The 22136-nt window shown below is 34.1% G+C and overlaps 3 protein-coding genes across 3 annotated transcripts; 1 reads left to right on the top strand and 2 right to left on the bottom strand.

Moving 5' to 3' along the window:
- The first annotated feature begins 1794 nt into the window (after positions 1-1794).
- LOC109185755 (cell number regulator 8) lies at positions 1795-3841 on the top strand. Its single transcript, XM_019335708.1, has 3 exons — positions 1795-2299; positions 2740-2942; positions 3431-3841. The coding sequence occupies exons 1-3, from the start codon at positions 2020-2022 to the stop codon at positions 3668-3670; spliced, it is 723 nt and encodes a 240-aa protein (XP_019191253.1). The 5' UTR covers positions 1795-2019; the 3' UTR covers positions 3671-3841.
- Positions 3842-4093: 252 nt separating this feature from the next.
- LOC109185748 (DNA-binding protein S1FA-like) lies at positions 4094-5858 on the bottom strand. Its single transcript, XM_019335702.1, has 2 exons — positions 5676-5858; positions 4094-4472 (listed from the first exon to the last, which is right to left on the bottom strand). The coding sequence occupies exons 1-2, from the start codon at positions 5709-5711 to the stop codon at positions 4263-4265; spliced, it is 246 nt and encodes an 81-aa protein (XP_019191247.1). The 5' UTR covers positions 5712-5858; the 3' UTR covers positions 4094-4262.
- A 10664-nt stretch (positions 5859-16522) lies between these two features.
- LOC109185914 (L-type lectin-domain containing receptor kinase VIII.1-like) lies at positions 16523-19107 on the bottom strand. The gene has a single exon (XM_019335894.1). The coding sequence runs from the start codon at positions 18856-18858 to the stop codon at positions 16717-16719; it is 2142 nt and encodes a 713-aa protein (XP_019191439.1). The 5' UTR covers positions 18859-19107; the 3' UTR covers positions 16523-16716.
- Positions 19108-22136: the final 3029 nt, after the last annotated feature.

Genomic DNA, 22136 nt, shown 5'->3' with positions numbered 1-22136 from the left:
TAGATAGTATCTGGCTAAATAGGAAAAATTTTCTCAACCCAACTCGTAACTCAAAAAAAATTAAGAAAATCAACTTTTTACTATTTCTTTCTTTCAATTTTTTAGTTCATAATTATTACACTTATCAATTTAAAATAATTAATATTTTATATTAAATAACTTATAATAGATTTATTTGTTTAAACACGAAAATGATCCAAATGCTAAAGAGATAGTTTCCTGATTTATAATAGAGGGGTTTGTATACGGTTCGCAAAGCAAAAGCTATAAGGGCTAGGGAAGCGTTGAGTTGGATAAAGGAGATAGGATGTTAAAGGGTTATCTTATAGACAGACGCCCATATTGTTATCCATGCGGTCATGTTCGGACGAATATTACGCCTTTCTACTTCATTATTGACGAGATATGTGAGCTGCTACGCCAAATGCCTTTGACTGAATTCTAATTTGTGCCTCGTAATGGTAACATGTATGGTGGCTCATGTTTTAGCTAAGCATGCGCTTCAGTGTACATGGGAGAATAGAATTGAGTGTTTTGACTCTATTCCTATTTTTATTTCTGCTTCCTTATGTACAAACACTATTATGGTTTAATATATTCTATGATTTGGTTTGGTTTTCGAAAAAAAAAAAAAAAAAAAAAAAAAAAAGCTTTTACCCAATACTTTTTTTTTTTTTTTTGAATGTTACTGGCCCTATTACATTGTAGTATCTGTTCATATACTTTCTCAATCTACTGAAACACAAAGAACCAATAACACCTCCACTGAGGCTCGAACTCGTAACCAATACTTAGTTATATTAGTTTCATCTTATAAGGTTCGAATGTTAAAATTAAAAATAAAATCAGATTGATACAAATGCATATAAATTGTTGGGTCAAAAACGAAATAGTAATAATTCAGTAATAGGGGTTATTAGTATTGTTATCCACGTAATTTTAAATTTTAATATTTTGGCGGTATTTACGTTACAAGTTTTTTTTTTTTTTTTTTTTTTTTAATATTGTAAAACATGTGTATGTGTCCTGTGTTATGCGCTTTTATCTGTTATGTTATGTAATTTTGTACCTTAAGCGTATAAATTTTGTACATAAAATAAAGTAAATATAACATGCATTTTTGTGTCTTGTAGTATGCATTTTTGTGTCTTGTGTTATGCAATTTTGTACTTTACGAATATTGATTCTGTACTTGAACATAACTAAAGTAAATATAAAACATGTGTATGTGTCTTGTGTTACGCATTTATATGTTTCATGTTATACAATTATGTACCTTAAGCGTATGGACTCTGTAACTGAAATAGATTAGTAGTTGTGTAACATACAATATATTGTTTGTTTTATTTTACGAATTTATGCATTGTATTATGAAATTATTATGTGCCTATAGGACATATATTATCTACATAAATCAGATTTGAGAATAAGTAAATATATAACATGTGTATTTATCTTGCGTTACGTTGTAAGTTTTTGTATATTGTGTTATGAAATTCTATATCTTAAGAGTATCGATTCTGTATTTAAAATTAAAATTTGTGTTAAAATATGAGAAACGAGAAATTACAATATCTATTAAAACTTAAATATCAAAACGACGACATTTTGATCAAGCGTCCACGATATAAATTACGGAATTATTAAGGGTTGAAATCTAGATCAATTTATTATTATTATTAATCATTTATCATATATGAGTTAAGATTATAAAATAATATGGATCACATTTTTAAGTAGTGATCATGAAATTTGTTTTGTTTGAAATGAATTGAAGTCTCAAAATTGTGTGATGATAGAAGTGATGAACGCCCGAGCTTCACGTTCGACACGGTATGTACCTAAACATAACGGAGACTTCCGTTCTTCGCAGAAAGACAGATCGATCTTTGAGGTTGTCGCTTTCTGTGAATCTCTTGTACATACACACATATATATACATTAAAACCTCTTAGATCATCGGCTTTTTCAATACTCTTAGATTATATATATTTGTATTCCTCGAAAACTGTTGTTTCAATGGCCAATTTTGAAGAACAACCTGAAGAACACAATGACAGTAAATCATCCGACGCCACTTCTTCTCCGGAGGAAAAACCCTCGTCAGCCACCGTAACGGCGGATCCAGCTCCTCCAGCGACATCGGAGAAGCAACCACCGGAGGGTTGGACGGCCGAGGGCCTCCCCGTGGGTCCCGGCGTGATGGGTGAGCCGGTTAATCGTCGGGCCGAGTGGGATACGGGCCTCTGCTCTTGTCTTGGGAGAAATGATGATTTCTGGAGCAGCGATCTTGAAGTTTGTGAGTTTTTCTATTTCTGTTTGATTTATTTACTGTTCTCCATTGTCAAAATTTATAATTTCTTTTTTGCTGCAAATGATTTTTATTTGTGTTAAAGATTCAATTTTTAGTCCTTGATGAAATAGTATTTCATAAATTGATGATTCACACAGGAAGACAATCTTAATGATCATGTTCTTTGATAACTGCAATGTTAATGATTTTCCCTTGATGTTTGGAAATTTTGAGCATTTTTCCAATTTCCAGTAATTGTTATTTGGTTGTACATATAACATATTCCTTGTGTAAGAATCTTTCCGCCCGTATTATTTATTGGATCGAATACCAATTGGCCTTGGTGAGATCGTTATTAAGTTGAGATCATGCATTCATTTGAGGCTTCTCGGTTATCCTCTTCGGCTCTTCCCGTATTTGAGTCCTTTTGCCATGGTTATGATCAGGTGTATTGGGAGGTGTGGCTCCTTGTGTGCTCTATGGAAGCAATGTCGAGAGGATTGCACCTGCTTCCGGCACTTTCACAGCTCACTGCTTGCCTTACACGGCGTTATACCTCATTGGGGATTCATGTTTTCATATGAACATCCTGGCTCCCTGGTACTCGTATCATAGCCGTACAGCTATCCGCCGGAAGTTCAATTTGGAGGTACATTATCGTCTCCTTTATTCCTTTGCATCTTTGTATCCAATGCATTGATTGTGATCTTGAATCTCGTTCATACTTTAATGTGGATGCGGTGTGAAATGAACGCCCTTGTGGGTATTTGAATGATATGCAATCCAACTATCAGCTTAGACTTTTAATGAATTTGGATCATGTTATGTCTGTTGTATATATGCAAACGAATGGATCATGTTATGTCTGTTGTATATATGCAAACGAATACATTATATCTCTTCTGAGTATTCGGGATGTGGTGGGATAATGGGATTTACCCTCATAGCGCAACTTGAGATCCGATCATGAAGTCATGCTGTCTGAACAATAAAGTGTATAACTTTGTTCTCTCTAAGGTTATGTTTAGTTTATAGCTCCAGCACGAACTGAAAGGGATTCATACGAATTGGATGTTTTGCTTTTATTGATGCTTAGAGTTTCATTTGTAAAGGATCTGAAACTAGTTTGATTAACAGGGAAGCTACGAGACGCTGACCAGAATATTTGGATGCACCAGTGGGGTTCTTGAGGATGAGTTGAAACGCGAACAGTGCGAATCTGCTTTCGACATTGCAACTCATGTGATTTGTCACCCTTGTGCCATCTGTCAGGAAGGTCGCGAAGTTCGTCGTAGAATTACTCATCCTGGGTATAATGCGCAAGCGCAACCAATCTTGGTCATGCTCCCACCCATGGAGCAGACAATGGGACGCTAAAAACCAGTCCCCAAATTCTGTATGTGCTGTATGGAGTCCCATTACACTTCTTAATTGCTTCTGTATTTATCTCTCTGGATCTGTCCCTGTATGCCCTGAGTTTTTGATTAATGAATGATCAAAAGTATAGTTTTGGCCTCTTTCATGGCCTGTGTAATTCTTTTCTTTTTTGATGACAAGGAAAACCAGTAATCACTACTCGAGAATGTGCGTTAGCCGCTAGGTAAACCTTGTCTTTTGACCCTAGCTGACAAAAGACTACTAGGAGGTAAACTGACCTAAGTTATCCATAGTTAATCAGTTCAAACTACAACTTGGAACCTTATGGTTATTAAGTCAATATCCTGATCAATTTGGTTGGAATTGATCCCTAGCCAGTATAACTTAGGTTGCAATAATAGTATGCTAGAAGTAAATCAATAATGGAAAGCAAAGAAAACACATTTTGCTCCAACTCAAGCCAAGTTCTGTCTAAGGTGATAAGTAAAAGGCACAATATTTGTTCATCAAGAAAGGGAAAAATAAGTTTTAACAGAGATTCACACAGCCACTAAACACCAAAATGGAATACTCCTGGGCTTCTGTTGCATATCTATTCCCCGGGTGCTGAAACACCTTGTTTCAGTCTTTCTTTCTTCATCTTCTTCTTGGAGACTGGCTTCTTTTTCTTTGCAGGGAGGGTTTTCTGTGCATACATGTAGAGGAAGTAATTTCCAATGAGGAATGCCAAAACTAGCCCACCAACAACAAGTAAGACAATCAGTCCTGGGTTGAATCCTTTAACGTCCTGGGGCACATTTCCCTGCATGTCCAACAGATGAAAAAGATCACATTCTCTAGCAATTCCAAATAACAACACATGTGACATTATGTATTCATAATCTATGCCCAAAAAATGTGCACCCAAGGAGTTGGGGATCTAAAACAGCACCCACCTTTTTCATAATAGTTAGTAAAAGCTGTTGGCTAATGGGGGATTCCAGGTATGTTTACAGTATTAATGTTCATATGTTGAAAAACACCATTAAGATAGGAAGATTGGTTATCACATACTATCAAAACCAAAGAAGAACTCAAGCTGAAACCAAATTACTTAGGCACGTAATCCAATCTCTCTTGGATTGAGTAAATCATGATGTGCTCATTTGTATGTAGGGCCTGGCCTACCAAGTCCTTTTGCTTTGGCAGAATAATGTGTATAAAAAGCAAAAGGACATGATAATTACAATTTGCACAAATACAAAGCAACTAAAACAAGGAACGTTGAACCAAGCTATTAGATGAAAGATCATACCAAGATATGGCAATTTACACAATCCGCTCTATTAGAAAAAGATCCATTTAGCAAAATATTTGAAGAATGATAAAATTTTAAGTGCCTAAATACCAAACTCTATGTATAATGTATTGTCTGTCTAAAACTGAAACTGAACATCACCAGGAGCAAAAAACTTTGCAGAAATTTTAGTTAACATCTTCAATATGATAAAAGAGTCAAGTTTTGCATGACATGAAAATTTGTCAAAATTGACTTCCAAAACAAAGGGGGAATTTGCTCAGTTTAATTCATCATAACAAGCAGTACTACCTACCAACAAGAAATAGCTGCATTTCCACAAATCACATTTCAAAACCTAAACAATTAAGTCATCAAAACCTGCAAACCAGCAATTTGCTTTATATGAAGTAAACTACTGAGATCCAATTGCCAGAGTTAGGCCAAACAAAAGCTTCAATTCATTCTGTTCTCAGTCATTTCAAAAGATTCCAGTAATTTTATCAAGTAATTACAGTACTTAGTTTCTGCAAATTTCGGACAAGTTCACACCACAGAAATCGGGGTCAAATTACAGAAACACACAGAGTCCATACGTATATCGTTCCGTACGCAAAAGAATTGAAGATCAAATGATGAATTCCAGAATTGGAATAGAATTGATGCAGAAGACTTGTGCAAATGGAAGGAAATTAAAAAACGGAGGTGAGAAATGTGCGGAAGCGTTACCATTCTGTCATCTCCGAAATCGCCTTCGTGATCCATGGCTGAGAGGAAACCGAGCTGACCTGATCTCCGCGCACAGTCTCGCCGTCGCTAATGGAAAGGCCGGCGATTTCGACGACCTCAACACGCGGAAAACTAGAAACCGCGGCGGCGTTTATGGCACTTAAAACTAGGACAGTCATTTTTTCTGCCCGCAATTAATGGCTGAATTAATGATATTACATTATTGCCACTAAAGTTAACAATAATTACAAATCTCAAAATGTGAAAAGTTGAAAGCTCACTATAGTCTTCTATTAGGCCCAATTATAGTCTTGAAACCCTGGATTTGAAAGCCCACTTTTGAGCCCCATCAAATCGAGGGGCAAATATAATGTACATAACAAAAAGTACATTTTTAATATACTAAATGTATATTATTTTTGTATTGAATATACATTATATAATATAATGTACACTCAGAATAAAAATAAGGAATAAGGTTCAAATTGGTCACTGAACGTAACCTGAAAATGCAATTAGGTCACTGAACGAAAAAAAAGTGCAATTAGGCCACTGAACACTCTAAAAATGTGCAATTTCACCTGATAGCAGGTTACCCTCAATTTTAGCAGGGTATCTGCTTACGTGGCAGCTGAGTTGGCATTTTTAATAAATTTTAATTAATTTTTAATAAATTTTAATAATAACTTTTTATTAAAAAATTTTTTAAAAAAATAAAAACGACTTTATTTTATTTTTTATTTAATTTTTTTTATAAAATTTATTATTAAAATTAATTATTAAAAATTATTTAAAAATTATTAAAAATGACAACTAAGCTGCCACGTAAGCAGGTAACCTGCTAAAATTGATGGTAACCTGCTATCCGGTAAAATTGCATATGTTTGGAGAGTTCAGTGGCCTAATTGCACATTTTTTGAGTGTTCAATGACCTAATTGCACTTTTTTTCGTTCAGTGGCCTAATTGCATTTTCAGGTTACGTTCAGTGGCCAATTTGAACCTTATTCTTAAAAATAATATACATTTCCTGAATATAATGTATATTATTTTTGTATTGAATGCTATTATTTTTACTGAATGTACATTATTTTACAGTAGACAAAATATGGTCCACACAACTTGTATGGACCATGGTCCACGCAATAATGATGAAAATCGAGGGGCAAATTATGCATTGTTATATCGTGCACCAGGGTGTATTGTGCACCCTAAAAATTTATTGTTTCGTATATACATAAACTCCTAACATAATACATAATACACATAAACCCTAAACATAATATACATAAACTCCCTAGTGCACGATATAATTTGCGGGAAATTATACCCTAGACCATTATCCATTTTGTATTGTAGATCATGTCTTTACAAGTATATAATATGATAATGAAAGACACACATAATTTTAATGCCATTTTAGACTAGGGTGTACAGTGGACTTTGGTCCATGGTAAAACAATCGAATCGAGGGAGGCAAATGAGACAAATTATACATTGTGAATCCTAGTTCAAAATGACATTTAACTTATGTGTCTATAGTTAACAGAATATGTTCATGTATATAAATTGAAGGCACATAATAGGTTAACTATGGACAAATAATAGATTAACTAAATATATTCAATTTATTTACAGACACAATTTATTAACTGAAGACACGTAATATATTAACCATAGAGGCGTAGACACATAATTATTAGACCAAGACTCATAATGCAAGGTGGATCTTGGTCCATGATATAACAATTCGGCAAATTATACTTCAAATTCGTTCCTCAATTATAGAAGTACTTTACATTGCAATATAGATATACGTACTACTTTTCATTCCTCAATTATATCATCACTACTATTAGTATTTGAATTGTCTTAAAAAGTGACTTCTCCAACCCTAAGGGCCCCCACACTCCAGCCCGACAGAGCATGAGGATGTAAATCATGGTAATTCAATGAACATGAACCATAGAGGCTATATTAAGGAGCCTCCCTCACTTTAAGAGGTTGCTCCCACATGAGGCTATATTAAGGAGCCTCCCTCACTTTAAGAGGTTGCTCCCACATTACCGCTAGTGAGACTCGATCCCTGGTCATTCTTTCCAACGACCAGTTGAGCTGCCATGCAGACAACTTCTTTTGTTTCTTAATTATTGCATAAGAAAGTTGTTTTTTTTTTTTTCTTTTTAACCCAACTATAACAGCTCGTTTGGTTCGCTGAAAAATATTTGAAGGGAAATGGAATTGAAATTCCATGGAAAATAAATTTCAAGAAAACAGATTCCATTGTTTGGTTGGTGGAAAAGAAATTACTGGGAATATGAATTCCATTGTTTGGTTGAGTTTGGAATGGTAAGGAATAATGAATCTAATGACAAATATAACCCTACACAACAATAATAAAATAATAATAATAAGAGTAATTAATAAAGAATGGTGAGGGTAAAATTGTCATATTAGTTTTCCATGGAAAACAAAATACCTAACATAAGCTAGGAATTTGTTTTCTTTGTTCTTAAGGAAAACTTTTTCCAATGGAAAATGTTTTCCATTCAACCAAACAACATAAAATATCATTTTTCTTCACTTTTAGGAAAACATTTTCCATAGAAAATATTTTCCATCCAACCAAACACCCCCTAATAGAACTCAGTCAACTCACATACGGGAAAAAAATCACTTCACAAATAATTGATAAGAAAAAGTGAGAATAGTTATAAATAAGAGACAAAATTGATATTTTCCTATAGTTGCAAAAAATGCCATTCTCCCCATTTTTTTTTCTTTCAAATATTAATCAATTTTCCATTAAATCATAGTTATCGGAAATGATGGTAGTCATTATTGGCTATTCGCTATGAACATATATTCCTCCTTTTTTTTTCTTTTTCTTTTTCTTTTTTCTAAAGTAGACAAGTAGTAAACTCTCAACTAATATAAAATGTGTTAAAGTGTTTCGCAAATTTGTATGCATTAATTCCTTTTTTACGTCAAGTTGTCGGTATTTCTGATTAAACACATTTTATTCCTTTACATCAAATCATCAAAAATTTTGTATACATAAGAGATGGGATGTGATATGTACTTCATTTTTTGTCATCTTAGAATTGTAATTAATGTTTCATTAAAATCATAGAAAAACTAGATTGTTTGGTAATAGGGTCCAAAACAATGAAAAGAAAGTTGAAGTCACTATCATCATATTATTAAAACCAAATGTGTAAAATATGAGGGGGGAAGAATGCAATATATTTCTGTCTTCCTGTTCCAACTGATAAAAATCACCCTGAAACGGTCCAAACTCTAGGCATACATGTGATTCTTAATTGTACACATTTCTTCAAAGAAATGAACATATATACAATGTGTTCATATCACTGTTCCTACAATGTAACATCACTTCTCAATTCTCATGGGGACTTCATTGTCTGCATGCATGTGAGACCGACATATACCAGAGTAGGAATATTGGGATACTAATTTCTCCGCAACTTCTCGGGGATTAGAGGGGATCTCTAATCCCCATTTTAATACGACGAGTATAGAGAGTTGTATTCGAGGACAGGGACTCAGACTAGGAATGCTTCCCTATTGATCTGCCCTGTCCCTCGATACTATACACACACACGCACTTAAGTACTATACTAATATTTGAATTTGGTAGTTGAAATTAAATTTTTGTACTTACATACTAAAAATTTAGTAAACTATTAATTTGAGTATATAATTAACCAGAGGCTTTTCTATATGGTCCACCTTGCACATTAAGAAAAATTGATGTAAGCGTAGTATTACGCATTTTAGACGTTGGCTTGCATAATAACATACTATTTGGTTAGATGTAATTCTAATTTCTTTCCTATTTTATTTCATAGAAAGACAAATTATGTGTTTTGTTGAAGAGAATTGCAACTCTACAGAATATTACAGTACTTCTTTCCTTCTCTGGAATACTACTTATTTTTCCTTCTCATTTCTAATAATTCTAATCCTTTCTACCAAACAATATAATTTGAATTCCTACTTTATTCTCATCTTATTCTTTTCCCACCGAATTATCATTATTTTTTCACTTTTTCTCCCTAAATTTTTTCCTTCTAACTAAACACAAGTGTGAAATAATATGCACGTGAAACGTGCACACTACATAAAAGAACGGGATTAAGCTCACTTTTTCAGTCTCCCCAGCAAGATTCCTGTAACATATATAATCTGTGTAGCAGGTTGCAGGTCCAACGTAAAACACAAAAGTTAACGTTAACTATATAAATAAATGATAAGTTTATTGATTAGGTAAGATTAACACTAATAGCAACTAAAAAATTTGAGGTAGGTGCAATGAATACGTACTGTTTTACTGAGTACTGACATTTATTATTAAATTACAGTTAAGGGTGAATAATGACAAATGTTCGATCTGATCTAGGATTTGAGACTTGGTGTCATTGATGAACATGCTTCGCCGCGTATATATATTGGAGAGTTAATTTGGTAATTAATTAAAATATTTTAATTTTAAGTTTGACTTTCTGTATGGACACATTTAGTAGAGTTAGTTGGATAGTTTAATTTGATATTAGCATCTTGACATTTTATCGGTTAATCGAATAACTTAGACTAGTTTATATTTCATTATTGTCTTTTGTTAGCTGTGGTGATATGGTGAGTTTGCACCTTGAGCAAATTTCACTTTTAGTCATTGATTATATTGTTGTATCATCGCATTTAGTCATATTCTTTTAATTTTGCATCAATACATCATTCACTTTTATTTGATTACCACAATTAATCTTCCATTTGTCATTTCACCATTTAATAAAGGGTTAACATGTAACTATATCATTCAAGCCTCTTGCCCCAACATATAATTTCTCTTCCTCTCTTTTAAACTTTTTAAATTGAATGATGAAATTAAATGTTACCCATGTTTATTAAATGGTAAAATAACAATTTTTTTTAGAAATACGAATTATTGCAAATAAACGAAAATTAAGAAGGTAATGTGACAAAATTAAAAGAATAAGACTGAATGTAGTTATTATACCATAATAGTCAATGACTAAAAGTAGAATTTGTTCGTGCACATTCAAGTAGCGACTGCGGTCATTTTCGTAAATTAAAAAGACATTATATGCTTTAGTTATTGTTGTGTTTGGTTCGGAGGTAGATTTACTAAGTGGGAAAACTATGTTCGGAGGATTAGGTTGCCACGATATGGCAAGTACTAAAGGAGTTCGTAGCAAGCTAATGCCAACAAAATATAGGATCTGGCAATGGGGTACAATTATTCAAAAAGTTATGACATTCCTATAAAGCTAAAAATAAAGTAGAGTACAAACAAACCAAAGGGTTTTTATAGACATTTTTTTTTAGACATGTGCCTTGAATATGAATACTTTTTTTTAGAGATTGTATATGAATAATTGAATACTTCAAAAAATAAAAAGTGATTTTAACATTTTAATTGTTAATTATTTGTAATTTTAGGTCTTGATTATTATTGGTGAACAAATATTACACTCACTACTTCTGGTGTGTGGGCAACATGTGTCACGTGATTAGGCGCGTCTCGAAAGAGAAAGTTCTCTCCGTAGAAATTTGAGGATTGAAAAATTTTCTTGAAAAAAAATAGAAAATTGGAGAAAAGAAAAATGAAAAATGAAAAACTTGTTTACTAAACTCAAATCTCCAACTTCTTAACTTCACTCCATTCTTCATTTTATTTCTGTTTTTGGAGAAATGGAATTCGAATTTCTCCAAATGGAGAAATGGACAAAACATGGGTGAATAATACTTCTCTATAAAGTCGGCAATTCGGTTCCTTTTGCGCACTTCCTTTCATTCTCCTTCTCCATTGAGGTTTTGTGTATTTTGTTTTGTTACCTTTTGTACATTTAGTATTAGAGTATTGAAATTTTTTATGTGATGAAATGAATTACAAAATCATTTTTAAGAAAATCATACACACAGACATACTTGCATGTTAAATGTGTAAGGGATAAAGTACAAATAAGTCACTGAACTATTTGAAAAACAGCAATTAAGCCATCGAACTCAAATAACCCTCAAATAAGCCATTGAACCCGGAAAAAAAGAGCAAATAAGCCATTGAACCCTGAAAAAAAGAGCAATTAATATTTTTTACAGGTTAATTCCAGGTTTTTACTAATTGGATTGCCAAATGTTTATTTTATTTACGTTTATTATTATTATTTTTAATAATATTATCCACTTGGATAGTATTATATTTTAAAGTAATTATAATCAAAATAGTTTTGTCTTGTCGAGATTTGATTTATTTATTTATTATTATTTTTTCACTGGATCTTTTGTTTAAAAAATAATAATAAATAAATAAATTAGATCTAGACAAAACAAAACTACTTTGATTATAATTACTTTAAAATATTTTACTATGTAGGTGGATTATAAAAAAAAAATGTAAATAAAATAAACATTTGGCAATCCAATCAACAAAAACCTGGAGTTAACCTGTTAAAAATGATAATTGCTCTTTTTTTCGGGTTCAATGGCTTATTTGGGGGTTATTTGAGTTCGATGGCTTAATTGCTTTTTCTCAAATAGTACAGTGGCTTATTTGTACTTTATCCCAATGTGTAATTGTTTTATAATATTATTCAATTTCTTCATTCGCATATACAACTGTAGTTCCCTCCATTTTTTTTCCTTTCGCATAATTGAAATAGTTACAATTTATTTGGTAATATGCTTTTATTAACTTTTGTTACCTTTTACACATTTAGTATTAGTGTATTAATTTTTTAAATTTAAAAATTATATTTGTAAAATGAAACCAACAAATTAGAAAAAAAGTTAGAGAAATAAAAAATAAAATTAAAAAAACTAGAAAACTAAAAAACTAAAATATAAAAAACAGATAAATGAAGTAAACGGCCCCTTACTCCCCCTCCAATTTTCTCATCCCTTCTCCTCTTTTTCCTTGGTTGAAGATGCCCTAACAATTAAAAGCACAAAAAAATCACACTTTCTTTTATTTTCCCTTCTTAAGTATCACTAACATTAACCCCACAATGAAAACTAATGATGCAATGTTAGCCCTAATATCAAGAATAGGATATAGGTTGGTATAGTAGCACAAAAGTCCAAGGAAAAGAAAGGTGGAATAATGTTGTCAGAGATTGGATAGAGGTAGCATGCAATTCATCAATGGAAAAAATGGAGCATGCCATTGCCAATCCTTATACAATGATGGGATGTGGCTCCACCATGAATACAATTAAAAAAAAAAAAAATTATAACTCAAAAATATTTCCAACATCATCATACAATATCTTGAATTTAACATTAAATTATATATTTATGCACACAAAGAACTCATCCCAAATTCAAATTCTCAATGTTTCTGGAAGTGATTAGACCCTATTCCAAATTCAAATTCTCAATGTTTCTGGAAGTAATCAGACCCTCACCCTACCAATGAAAATGCGTCTAAAGTGAAACTTATCATCTATTAGATGAATGTACTAAAGACAATTTCTTCTTTGTTTAATATGGAAGAAGAAGACATGAGAGTGCACCATGTCAACAAGTTAGGTGTAAAGTTGTAGTGATGTGGTGATGTGCATCAACTAAGACCACATCCAATACTGTCCAACTTTGTGATCTTCCAACACACTCCACCATCCATGCTTTTCTATAATTATTTGACTTTATACTCTTTAGAAGTGCCAATGAGAATGATATCCCTAAAGTAGATACATAATGTGAACTTGAGACAATCCCTAGTTAAATTGGTCGAACAATTGACTTATTAGAGTTATCTATAAGTTCTATTGGTTTGATTTGGTATATGGGCAATCTATGTTGGTTTACCTCCTTGTAGTCTTTTGCCGATTAGGATCACAAGACGAGCTTTACTCATAGTGTACATTTGAGTAGCGACTACAAGCCTAGACGGTGTAGAGATTAATTTGAACTGCCAATGGCAAGTCAATTATGTGTTGGTAGTGACTATCTAACGTCTTCCAATAGATTAATGGAGGGTGAAATTTGTGTAATTAGACAAGTAGCTTAGCTAATCTGTCAGTATTTAATCTAATACTTTTGTCCAGTCGGCAATGACAGAAAGCAACCCAACTTATAGAGATGCAAACTGAAAAGTCCACATCTGGGGAGTACTGTACAGTGGCATTAAATAAGGCAATGCTGAAAGTGGTTGAAAAATGATGCATCATACTTAATTGTTTATTTTTGTTTGATTATCCATATAAAGCAGACACTGTTAATGGCAGTAGGAGCATAACGTCTATTACAGTTACTTACCTGTTGAGGATTATAGGACCATGTTCTCATTTGAACCCTTCTATATATATAAATATAAATATACCGTTCAAATATCAGTTTAAGCACTATCAATTTAAACTTTTATTTCAGATGAATTATGGTCATGTTTGGTAAAATAGTTAGCAAATCAGTCAATTTTGGCTTATTTGATTACTATTAATTGTTTGACTTGATTAAAAAAATCAATATAAGTGTTTGGTTAATTAGCTTTTTGTAACTTCAAAATGTTAAAATTCAAAAAGTTGCTCAAATCAACTTTTTCAATTAGCTTTTTGAGAAAAGAAATTATACCAAATAACTATCAGCTAACAACTAATTTACCAAATATTTTTCCACAATCAGCTAATGTTATCAACTAGTTATACCTTTTAATTAGCCCAATCAGCTTCTAGCTAACAGCCATTTACCAAACAGAGTAGTATTAGAGTCAAACTCATGAGAAATAACTTTTAGTTGAGATATTTCACTATCATTTAATTTTACCAATGCCTCTACAAGCTAAGTTGTTCTATACTTTTGACTATGAAATGTCAGTGGGGAAAGCAACCATCCACCTCCCCACAATGACAGCCCACCCAAACAAATCCTAGAAAATTGACTTTGAGCCAGTTTGATGTTTCTTTAATGCCCTAGGCAGATAATTCTAATTTATTTTATGTTTTTGTTTGTTAAGGATGCCATAATTGCAAGGGAGAATGACATATTTGATCATGAGTTATATATTTCACATGTAAATTTAGTTTTCCAGATCCATGAGATACTCCAATAGACTATCAATGACGATGGATTTGGGATTGCAACTCCCTGAAGAGTCAATAATAATTACTATGTAAATTTAAGTACCTCTTATTCTCGTTACAAAAGACAAACTTTTTTTTTTTTTTTTTGGGGTATAATAGAGAGACAAACATTTTCAATACTCCAATGAATTTATTTGACAAATTTCAAACTTTTAAATAGGATTCTAATATTTATTTATCGCCCTTTTAGAGCTTGAAATTTGTCAAACCAATGCCTTGAAACACCATAAACATCGGCCTCATAGGAAGAAAAGACAATGAAATCCAATTTTTAGGTTTATCTTTCTTTTTCTTTTTCTTTTTTGGTGTAAATCACGAGGTGGTATGAGTTGTCTTTCTCAGTTCGTTTAACGGTCCAAGTTCACCCGATTAATTCCTATTCACTCTGGGAGACACGGGAGGAAATACAACAATAACTGAGAGACAAAAACTATTTATGTTTTTCTATTGACCTTTTATCATGAGAAAATTATTAATGAAAAGAATCAAAACTATAACTTAGGGACAAAAATTAAATACAACAATAACTAAAGAACGTGTCTATGCATGAAATATTATCCAATGAATCAAATATGTCATTTTTTTTTTCATGTAATAATGGTAATAGAAAAATCATAGTCCATGGGGACAAAAGTAATATTATTTCCCCTAATTGTAATAATGGTAATAGAAAAATCATAGTCCATGGGGACAAAAGTAATATTATTTCCCCTAATTGTAATAATGGCAATAGAAAAAGCATAGTCCATGGGACCAAAAGTAATATTTTATTCCAACTAGGGGTCAGGTACCACCAGTTCACTTGGAACTATTATATTGCAGTGGAAAGTATACATATCTTGCCTGCACGGATAATTCAATATCTTATTGGGTGATAGATTAATTCAATTACTTATTGGGTGATAGATTGTGATAGTACATTTAATTCTTGTTTGCACGTATAATTCAATTAATTATTGAGTGACAAATTATAATAGTTCAGTTTATTTTTAAATAATATATTGTGGACAAATAGTATATATATCTGGAGGTCAAAACAACCAAAATCTACTTAGAGGCATTAGAGCATCCCTAAATCTCTCAATAAGAAGATTTTGGATGGTTTTTTCAATTTTAAAATTCACTTGAAAGAGATAGAAGCTTGGAGAGAGAATGTTGAGTTCCACGTGGCATCCTCAATAGTTGATTTTTTGTACAAATTTTAAGATGTCAAGTAAGAGAGAATGAGTGAGAGAAAATAACAAGAAAATGAGTTTTCAAGAAAAAAAAAAAAAAATTATGGTAACGTGCCTGAATGCACACTCTTGCAGGAAGCTCTCACCTCTTCTCTCTTTCACTTTAGTCAAAAACTTCCTCAAAAATTGAGCAAAAGCCACTATTCTGATTGCTCATGCAAGACTTGATTTTTTTTGTAGAACTCATCACTGTCTCACAAAAAAACATTTACTTTCTCGTCAGTTGTGTGTTACGGGCAATTGATGCGCGCTCAGCATACTGGGTGCGTTAGTTCTGTTACTTTTTTTTTTTTTTTTTTTTTTTTTGGCAAAAAAGAATCAACTAAAATCTCCATCTATTAAGGATGCTTTTAGAAAAATACTTGATAAATTCTCATTTTATACTCAACCTCACAAATTATTGATATAATCACTTTTCTATAGACCCACATGAAAATAATTTATCCTTATTCGTCACATTAGGCATAAAATTTGGGAGTAAGGATAGTTGAATTCATCTACTAAAGCCTATTTTCTCTGGGCATGAAGATTAATGTTATTGTCTTGTTTTACACTTTACATACAACAACAACAATGATGATGATAATAAATTAATGAATAATATGAACAAAAAGATGGGTTTAATTTCTTCCTTCTCCCCTGCAGGCTTTCTGGGTTAATAATAATAATAATAATAATAATAATAATTAGACTATATCCATTCCAGTGAAGCTGCTCTGAGAGGACGATGGGGAGAAGGCGATGATTTCATTCAAGTCAGAAACACTATCCTGCAGCGTCATGAGAAGGTGCGAAGTGGTGAAATTCATGGAAGGTTTAGCTCTGGGCACCAATGGCACCTCCGCTTCCCCCACCAGCATCTGCACCACTCCTCTCATGGAAGGTCTAGCCATGGGGTCCGGGTGCGAGCAAGCTAACCCAACCAGAAGAACTCTCCTCATTTCTCCTTCCTCAAACTCCCCATTCAGCCGCGAATCTGCCGCCGAAAGCAATCTCCCTTCTCGGTGCAAACTCCATACCCATTCCACCAAGTTCCCATTCCCCCCTCTCGCCTTCTCCGCTTCCTTCTCTATCGGCCTCCTCCCGCTGGCGACTTCAAGAACCACCGCGCCGTAGCTGAACACGTCTGTTTTATCCGTGGCGCGGCCGGTTAGGAGATATTCCGGCGCGAGGTACCCCATTGTTCCGGCCGCCACGGTGGCGTCCGGGGACTTGTCGTGCTCCACTTGCCTGGCGAGCCCGAAATCGCTTAATCTTGCGTTGAAGGATTCGTCTAACATTATGTTGCTGGTTTTTATGTCTCTGTGGATTACTTGATTCTCGCATTCTTGGTGTAAATATGCTAATGCTGAAGCTACGCCTAACAAAATTTTTCGCCGGTGCGGCCATGGGAGAACCATTCTTGACTCGAATAAGGCTTTGTCTAGGCTGCCGTTTGGCATTAGATCGTAGACTAAGAGAATTTCGCCTTTTTCATGGCACCAGCCTTGAAGCCTGACGAGGTTTCTGTGGCGGAGGGTGCCGATGATGGATAGTTCTGAGAGAAACTCTGTTTTCCCCTGGCCGTTGTGGCTGCACCGTTTGACGGCGACGACCTCGCCGTTTTCTGGGATTATGCCTTTGTAGACGGTGCCGAAGGCGCCGTGGCCGATGATTCGGGTGGGATCGAAGGATTTGGTGGCGGATTTGAGGGTCTTGTAGGTGAACTCCTTGGGCATTTTGATGATGTCGGAGGTTAGTAAGGTTTCGGAGCTTTTCACGTTCTTGAATTTCTTCGAGTATACCCAGATTAGGGCCAGTGCGGCGAATCCTAGGCAGAATGCGCCGGCGGTGACGACTCCGGCGACGGCGCCGGGGCCTTGTTTGCAGAGCTGGTTGTGGCATTTTCCGGTGGTCTTTGAGTGTGACGTGGTGGTGACGTTGCTTGACTCCGACGGCGGCATGGATGGCGGCGGCGATGTTACGGAGTCCGCCGTGGGGTTCATCAGGCTGGTGGTTGGCGGCGGCGGCGGGGAGGTTGCCCCTGGGGATTTGGGGCCCACGTCGAATGATGAAGTGAAGCTCCACCATTCGATGCTGTGGATCTCCGTGCTGCCCTGAGTCGACCCGGAGAATCCGACGAACATGAAATCGTTCACGTACTGGGCGAGATTGAGCGGGATGGATAAAAATGGGAGCTTTGGTTTGAGATTGGAGTAGGAAACGGAGATGTTGAGTTGCTGAGTTAACCCGGAGTACTCGACCCACGAGTTGACCAGGTCGCCGCTTTTCAGATCGACGCCGGCGGCCTCCAGATCCCCCACCTGAGCCGATACCATCGAGCTCAAATCCAACCCCACATGGTTCCCGTTAACGTCGTTAAACTCCACGTCCATTATCGTATCAAACTCCACCGCGACGGCGCCGCTCTGTGTCCCCTTCGCGTCCATGATTCCCATGTACCCGCCGCCGTCCCCCACCGTCTCGTCCTCGGGAGTGATGATAAACGCCAGCCCGCCGCCGATGGACGACGGGTTCAAATTGGAAACCGAGAAGGAGAAAAATGTGGAAAAGCTGGCGGCGGCGCTGGATCCAGGCTGCCGGAATCTCACCGGCTTGGCGTACAACACCTTCCCGGCGCCGGAATTCGGCACCATTAGGTCCCGCGTGAGCCGCACCGTGTTATTGCTCAAGTGCGCATCCCCCAGCAGCTTCAAACTGCTCAGTGTCAAGGTTCCGAAATCAAACTCAGTAGCGGCGGCGGCGGCGGCGGTGCCGGAAAACCAGCACACAAGAATCAATCCCACTACCACAATGGGGCTAACAAAATCAACGGAAAATGACGTCATTGCTAGATTTCGCGACAACCCATCAGCGAAAAGCTCAAGACTTTGCCTGAAAGATAAGATTTTTGGGGGAGAAGATTCCAAAACTCACGAGAATTTAGAGAGAGAGAGAGAGAGAGGAGAAGAGAGGAAGAAAGGAAGGGGTGTGAATGAAGAAGAGAATCCTAAGCAATGGATTGAAGAAGACAGGTGGCTTGGGTTGAGGGCCACGTCGCCACGTGTTGGTTGTAACGGTAAAATTTTCCGATAAAGAAATCTTTGCGGTGTGAGTGTAGACGTTTGGGTTTTGTAATCATTATCGACTACTACAGTCCTAGTCATTGGTGGACGTTGCATAACGTTTTTACCTCGTCACAACTCTTTTTTTTTTCTTTTTTATTTACTATTCTTCTCAAACTTATTTATATGACCGACTGAGCTGTTCATGCCAGATAAAAGCGCTTTAGACCCAGTTACATTAGTTTTAATTTTGTTCTACTTTTAATTCAACTTTTATAAAGTAGTTACAATTTATATCATTTGTAATAATTTGAAGTATGATAGTTTTTATTAAATTATAGCTAACAGTTTATACGATTTATAGGGTAAATTTGATAGTTTCATACTTATGGTAATATTTGAAACAAAAGTACAAAACGACACAACAAAAGAATTATATCATCATCAAGAAAATGAAGATCACAAGGCATACAGAAATGAAGTGATTGCGCGACTTGGAATTTACATCCATAGTGACTCCAATTGTTATGCTATAGACCCGCGCACGGTAACGGTGCCGCACTGTTATCTTCCATTTTTTTTATTTTTTATTTTTAATTTCAGACCGCTTCATTATAGGAGTATATGTTCATAATTTTATTATTATATGTTCATAATTGTAAGTTCATAATGTCAGAGATCTGTGTTCATAATTTCATAACTGTATATTCATACTTCTATAATTGTACATTCATAATTCCGTAACTGTACATTCATAATTCAATAACTGTAAATTCATAATTTTCAAAGCTCTATGTTCACAAATCTAGAGCTCTATGTTCATAATTTTATCACTATATGGTCATATTGTAAGTTCATAATGTCAGAGCTCTGTGTTCATAATTGCTTAATTGTACATTCATAATTTCATAACTGTACATTCATAATTCTATAACTATACATTCATAATTTCCTAACTGTACATGAATAATTCCATAACTGTACATTCATAATTTTCGAAGCTTTATGTTCATAATTTTATCACTATATGTTCATAATTGTAAGTTCATAATGTCAGAGCTCTATGTTCATAATTCTATAACTTACATTCATAATTCTATTTCATAATTTCATAACTGTACATTCATAATTCCATAATTGTACATTCATAATGCCACAAACGAATAACGGGCCGTTAACGGCGAGACAAAATCATTTTTTTTTTAAATTAGAATGTCGCGTTTTACCTGAAAACGACGTCATTTTGGACTTGTGTCCACAGCATAATTCTAGGGACAGAATGCTATGGGCTTAAGATTACTCCGGTGAAATTGTGATCACCCAAATATTAAAAAAGAAATAAAAATTAAATTATATTTTGGGAGAAAAAGAATTAGATTATATTAATCCACCACTTCTCCAATATGACTCCATCTCCGATCCATTATTAATTATGGATTAGCTTGCACACAATAGGCCAGAACAGTACGTGCCAATATTGTTTAATAACATGCATGATCCCCAGCCGGCTACACGTCCTGCCCCACCCTCCAAGGTTTTTGCTTGCAATCAAACTTTCTTCAACTTTAAGAGAATACACGAGTTTAATTATTTGTTTTTTTTTTCAAAAAAAAAAAAAAATTAGCACAATTGATATTATAAGTAGTTATTTTGACTATTTAAAAAAAAAATAGTTATTTTGACATTTTAAATTGTTATTTGGTTAAGGTGGATTCAAATTCTCCTAGCTAGTTGAGATGATGGATTTAATATATTATAAGCTCAAAATAAATAATAATAATGAATGAGAAAATTGATTCTCAAAGGCTGTTATGATAAATTGCGGATAAAATCTCATACAAACCAACACTATTACGATAAATTAATATAAATTCAACAATTAGACTAATAGAATTTAACATTGTAGATAGTTGACGAGTGCAATCAAGGCAATTTCAGAGAAATTTTTGCAACCATGTTCCACGATGTCAGGGTGCAGTGTGTTATAGGACTTCTAACCATCATATTGACCTATAAGGCTATAAAAGAGACGACATTGTGTAAAGAGAGATATTCATAAACAATACAAAATTCATATTGTAATCGTCATAGTAGTCTATAAAAGGGATAGCATTGTATAAGGAGGTGAATCCAATTCCAAGTAAAAATATATATTTTGTATTGTCACCCGTTGTAAATCTACACTTATCTAATTATCAATCAAAGATTGTACTCGAGATCGAAAAAGTATTAACTACTCACATTGTCAAATCCCTTGTTAGTGCTATGGTTACATTTCATTTTTTCCTTTTTTTTTTTTTTGTAATATATATTTGGGATTAAAAACCCATCAATATAATATCAAATACATAAACTTGTTTAAGATAAATAGTAATGTTTTCTGTTGAAATGTCCGGTTCCACACATGAACATGATTAAGTCCACAAAAGACCTTATAAAGTAATTACATTTTATCTAATTGGCTCGTTTGGCTGGCTAAAAAATTAACAGTGAAAAAGGAAATAATTCATTTTTAAAAAATTTATAAAGTCCTTAAAAAAAAAAAAACTTTTCAAAAGGTAACAAAAAGTAGAATATTCCCTCGTATTGGTCCGACTTTTTCTGATCATTATCTAGTACTACAGTGGTCATTTGAGGAAAACATTTTTACCTTGTCAATTCAACAGTTTGAAAATAGAAAACAAAAACAACAAAAAGAAAACATGAGAAAAAAATATAAATATAAAAATATAATAAGTGTGTATTTACAAATATTTATCCTTCTCCCAAACAAATATTTATCCTTCTCCCAAACAAATATTTATCCTGTTAATATACATGGATATTAATTATGTATTAGTTTCTTTTCAGAAAATGTAATTTTTATTTAATTTTAAAAATAGTGAAATAAACATTTTATTGTGTTTTCATAAGTTTTAATTTTTGAGTGGAAATGTTTTTACATGAAAACTGTAGTGTATAAATCATAAATTTTTTTCGGTAGTGTCAAGTCAAATTCATTATAATTTCGAGAAGTGTTAGTACATGTATGTTTTTGGAGAACTTTGGGGAATTCATAATAT

The sequence above is a fragment of the Ipomoea nil genome, unplaced genomic scaffold (assembly GCF_001879475.1).
Source record: "Ipomoea nil cultivar Tokyo-kokei standard unplaced genomic scaffold, Asagao_1.1 scaffold1361, whole genome shotgun sequence".
NCBI lineage: Eukaryota > Viridiplantae > Streptophyta > Magnoliopsida > Solanales > Convolvulaceae > Ipomoea > Ipomoea nil.
This window is presented reverse-complemented; position numbering and strand designations above follow the sequence as displayed.

Bases quoted from the DNA above. Each gene is read 5' to 3' on its own strand.
- LOC109185755 (XM_019335708.1), top strand. From the start codon at position 2,020: ATGGCCAATTTTGAAGAACAACCTGAAGAACACAATGACAGTAAATCA. The intron at 2,300-2,739 runs GTGAGTTTTTCT...GGTTATGATCAG, and splicing joins GAGCAGCGATCTTGAAGTTT to GTGTATTGGGAGGTGTGGCT. The intron at 2,943-3,430 runs GTACATTATCGT...TTTGATTAACAG, and splicing joins GCCGGAAGTTCAATTTGGAG to GGAAGCTACGAGACGCTGAC.
- LOC109185748 (XM_019335702.1), bottom strand. From the start codon at position 5,711: ATGGATCACGAAGGCGATTTCGGAGATGACAGAATG. The intron at 4,473-5,675 runs GTAACGCTTCCG...TTGGACATGCAG, and splicing joins ATTTCGGAGATGACAGAATG to GGAAATGTGCCCCAGGACGT.
- LOC109185914 (XM_019335894.1), bottom strand. From the start codon at position 18,858: ATGACGTCATTTTCCGTTGATTTTGTTAGCCCCATTGTGGTAGTGGGA.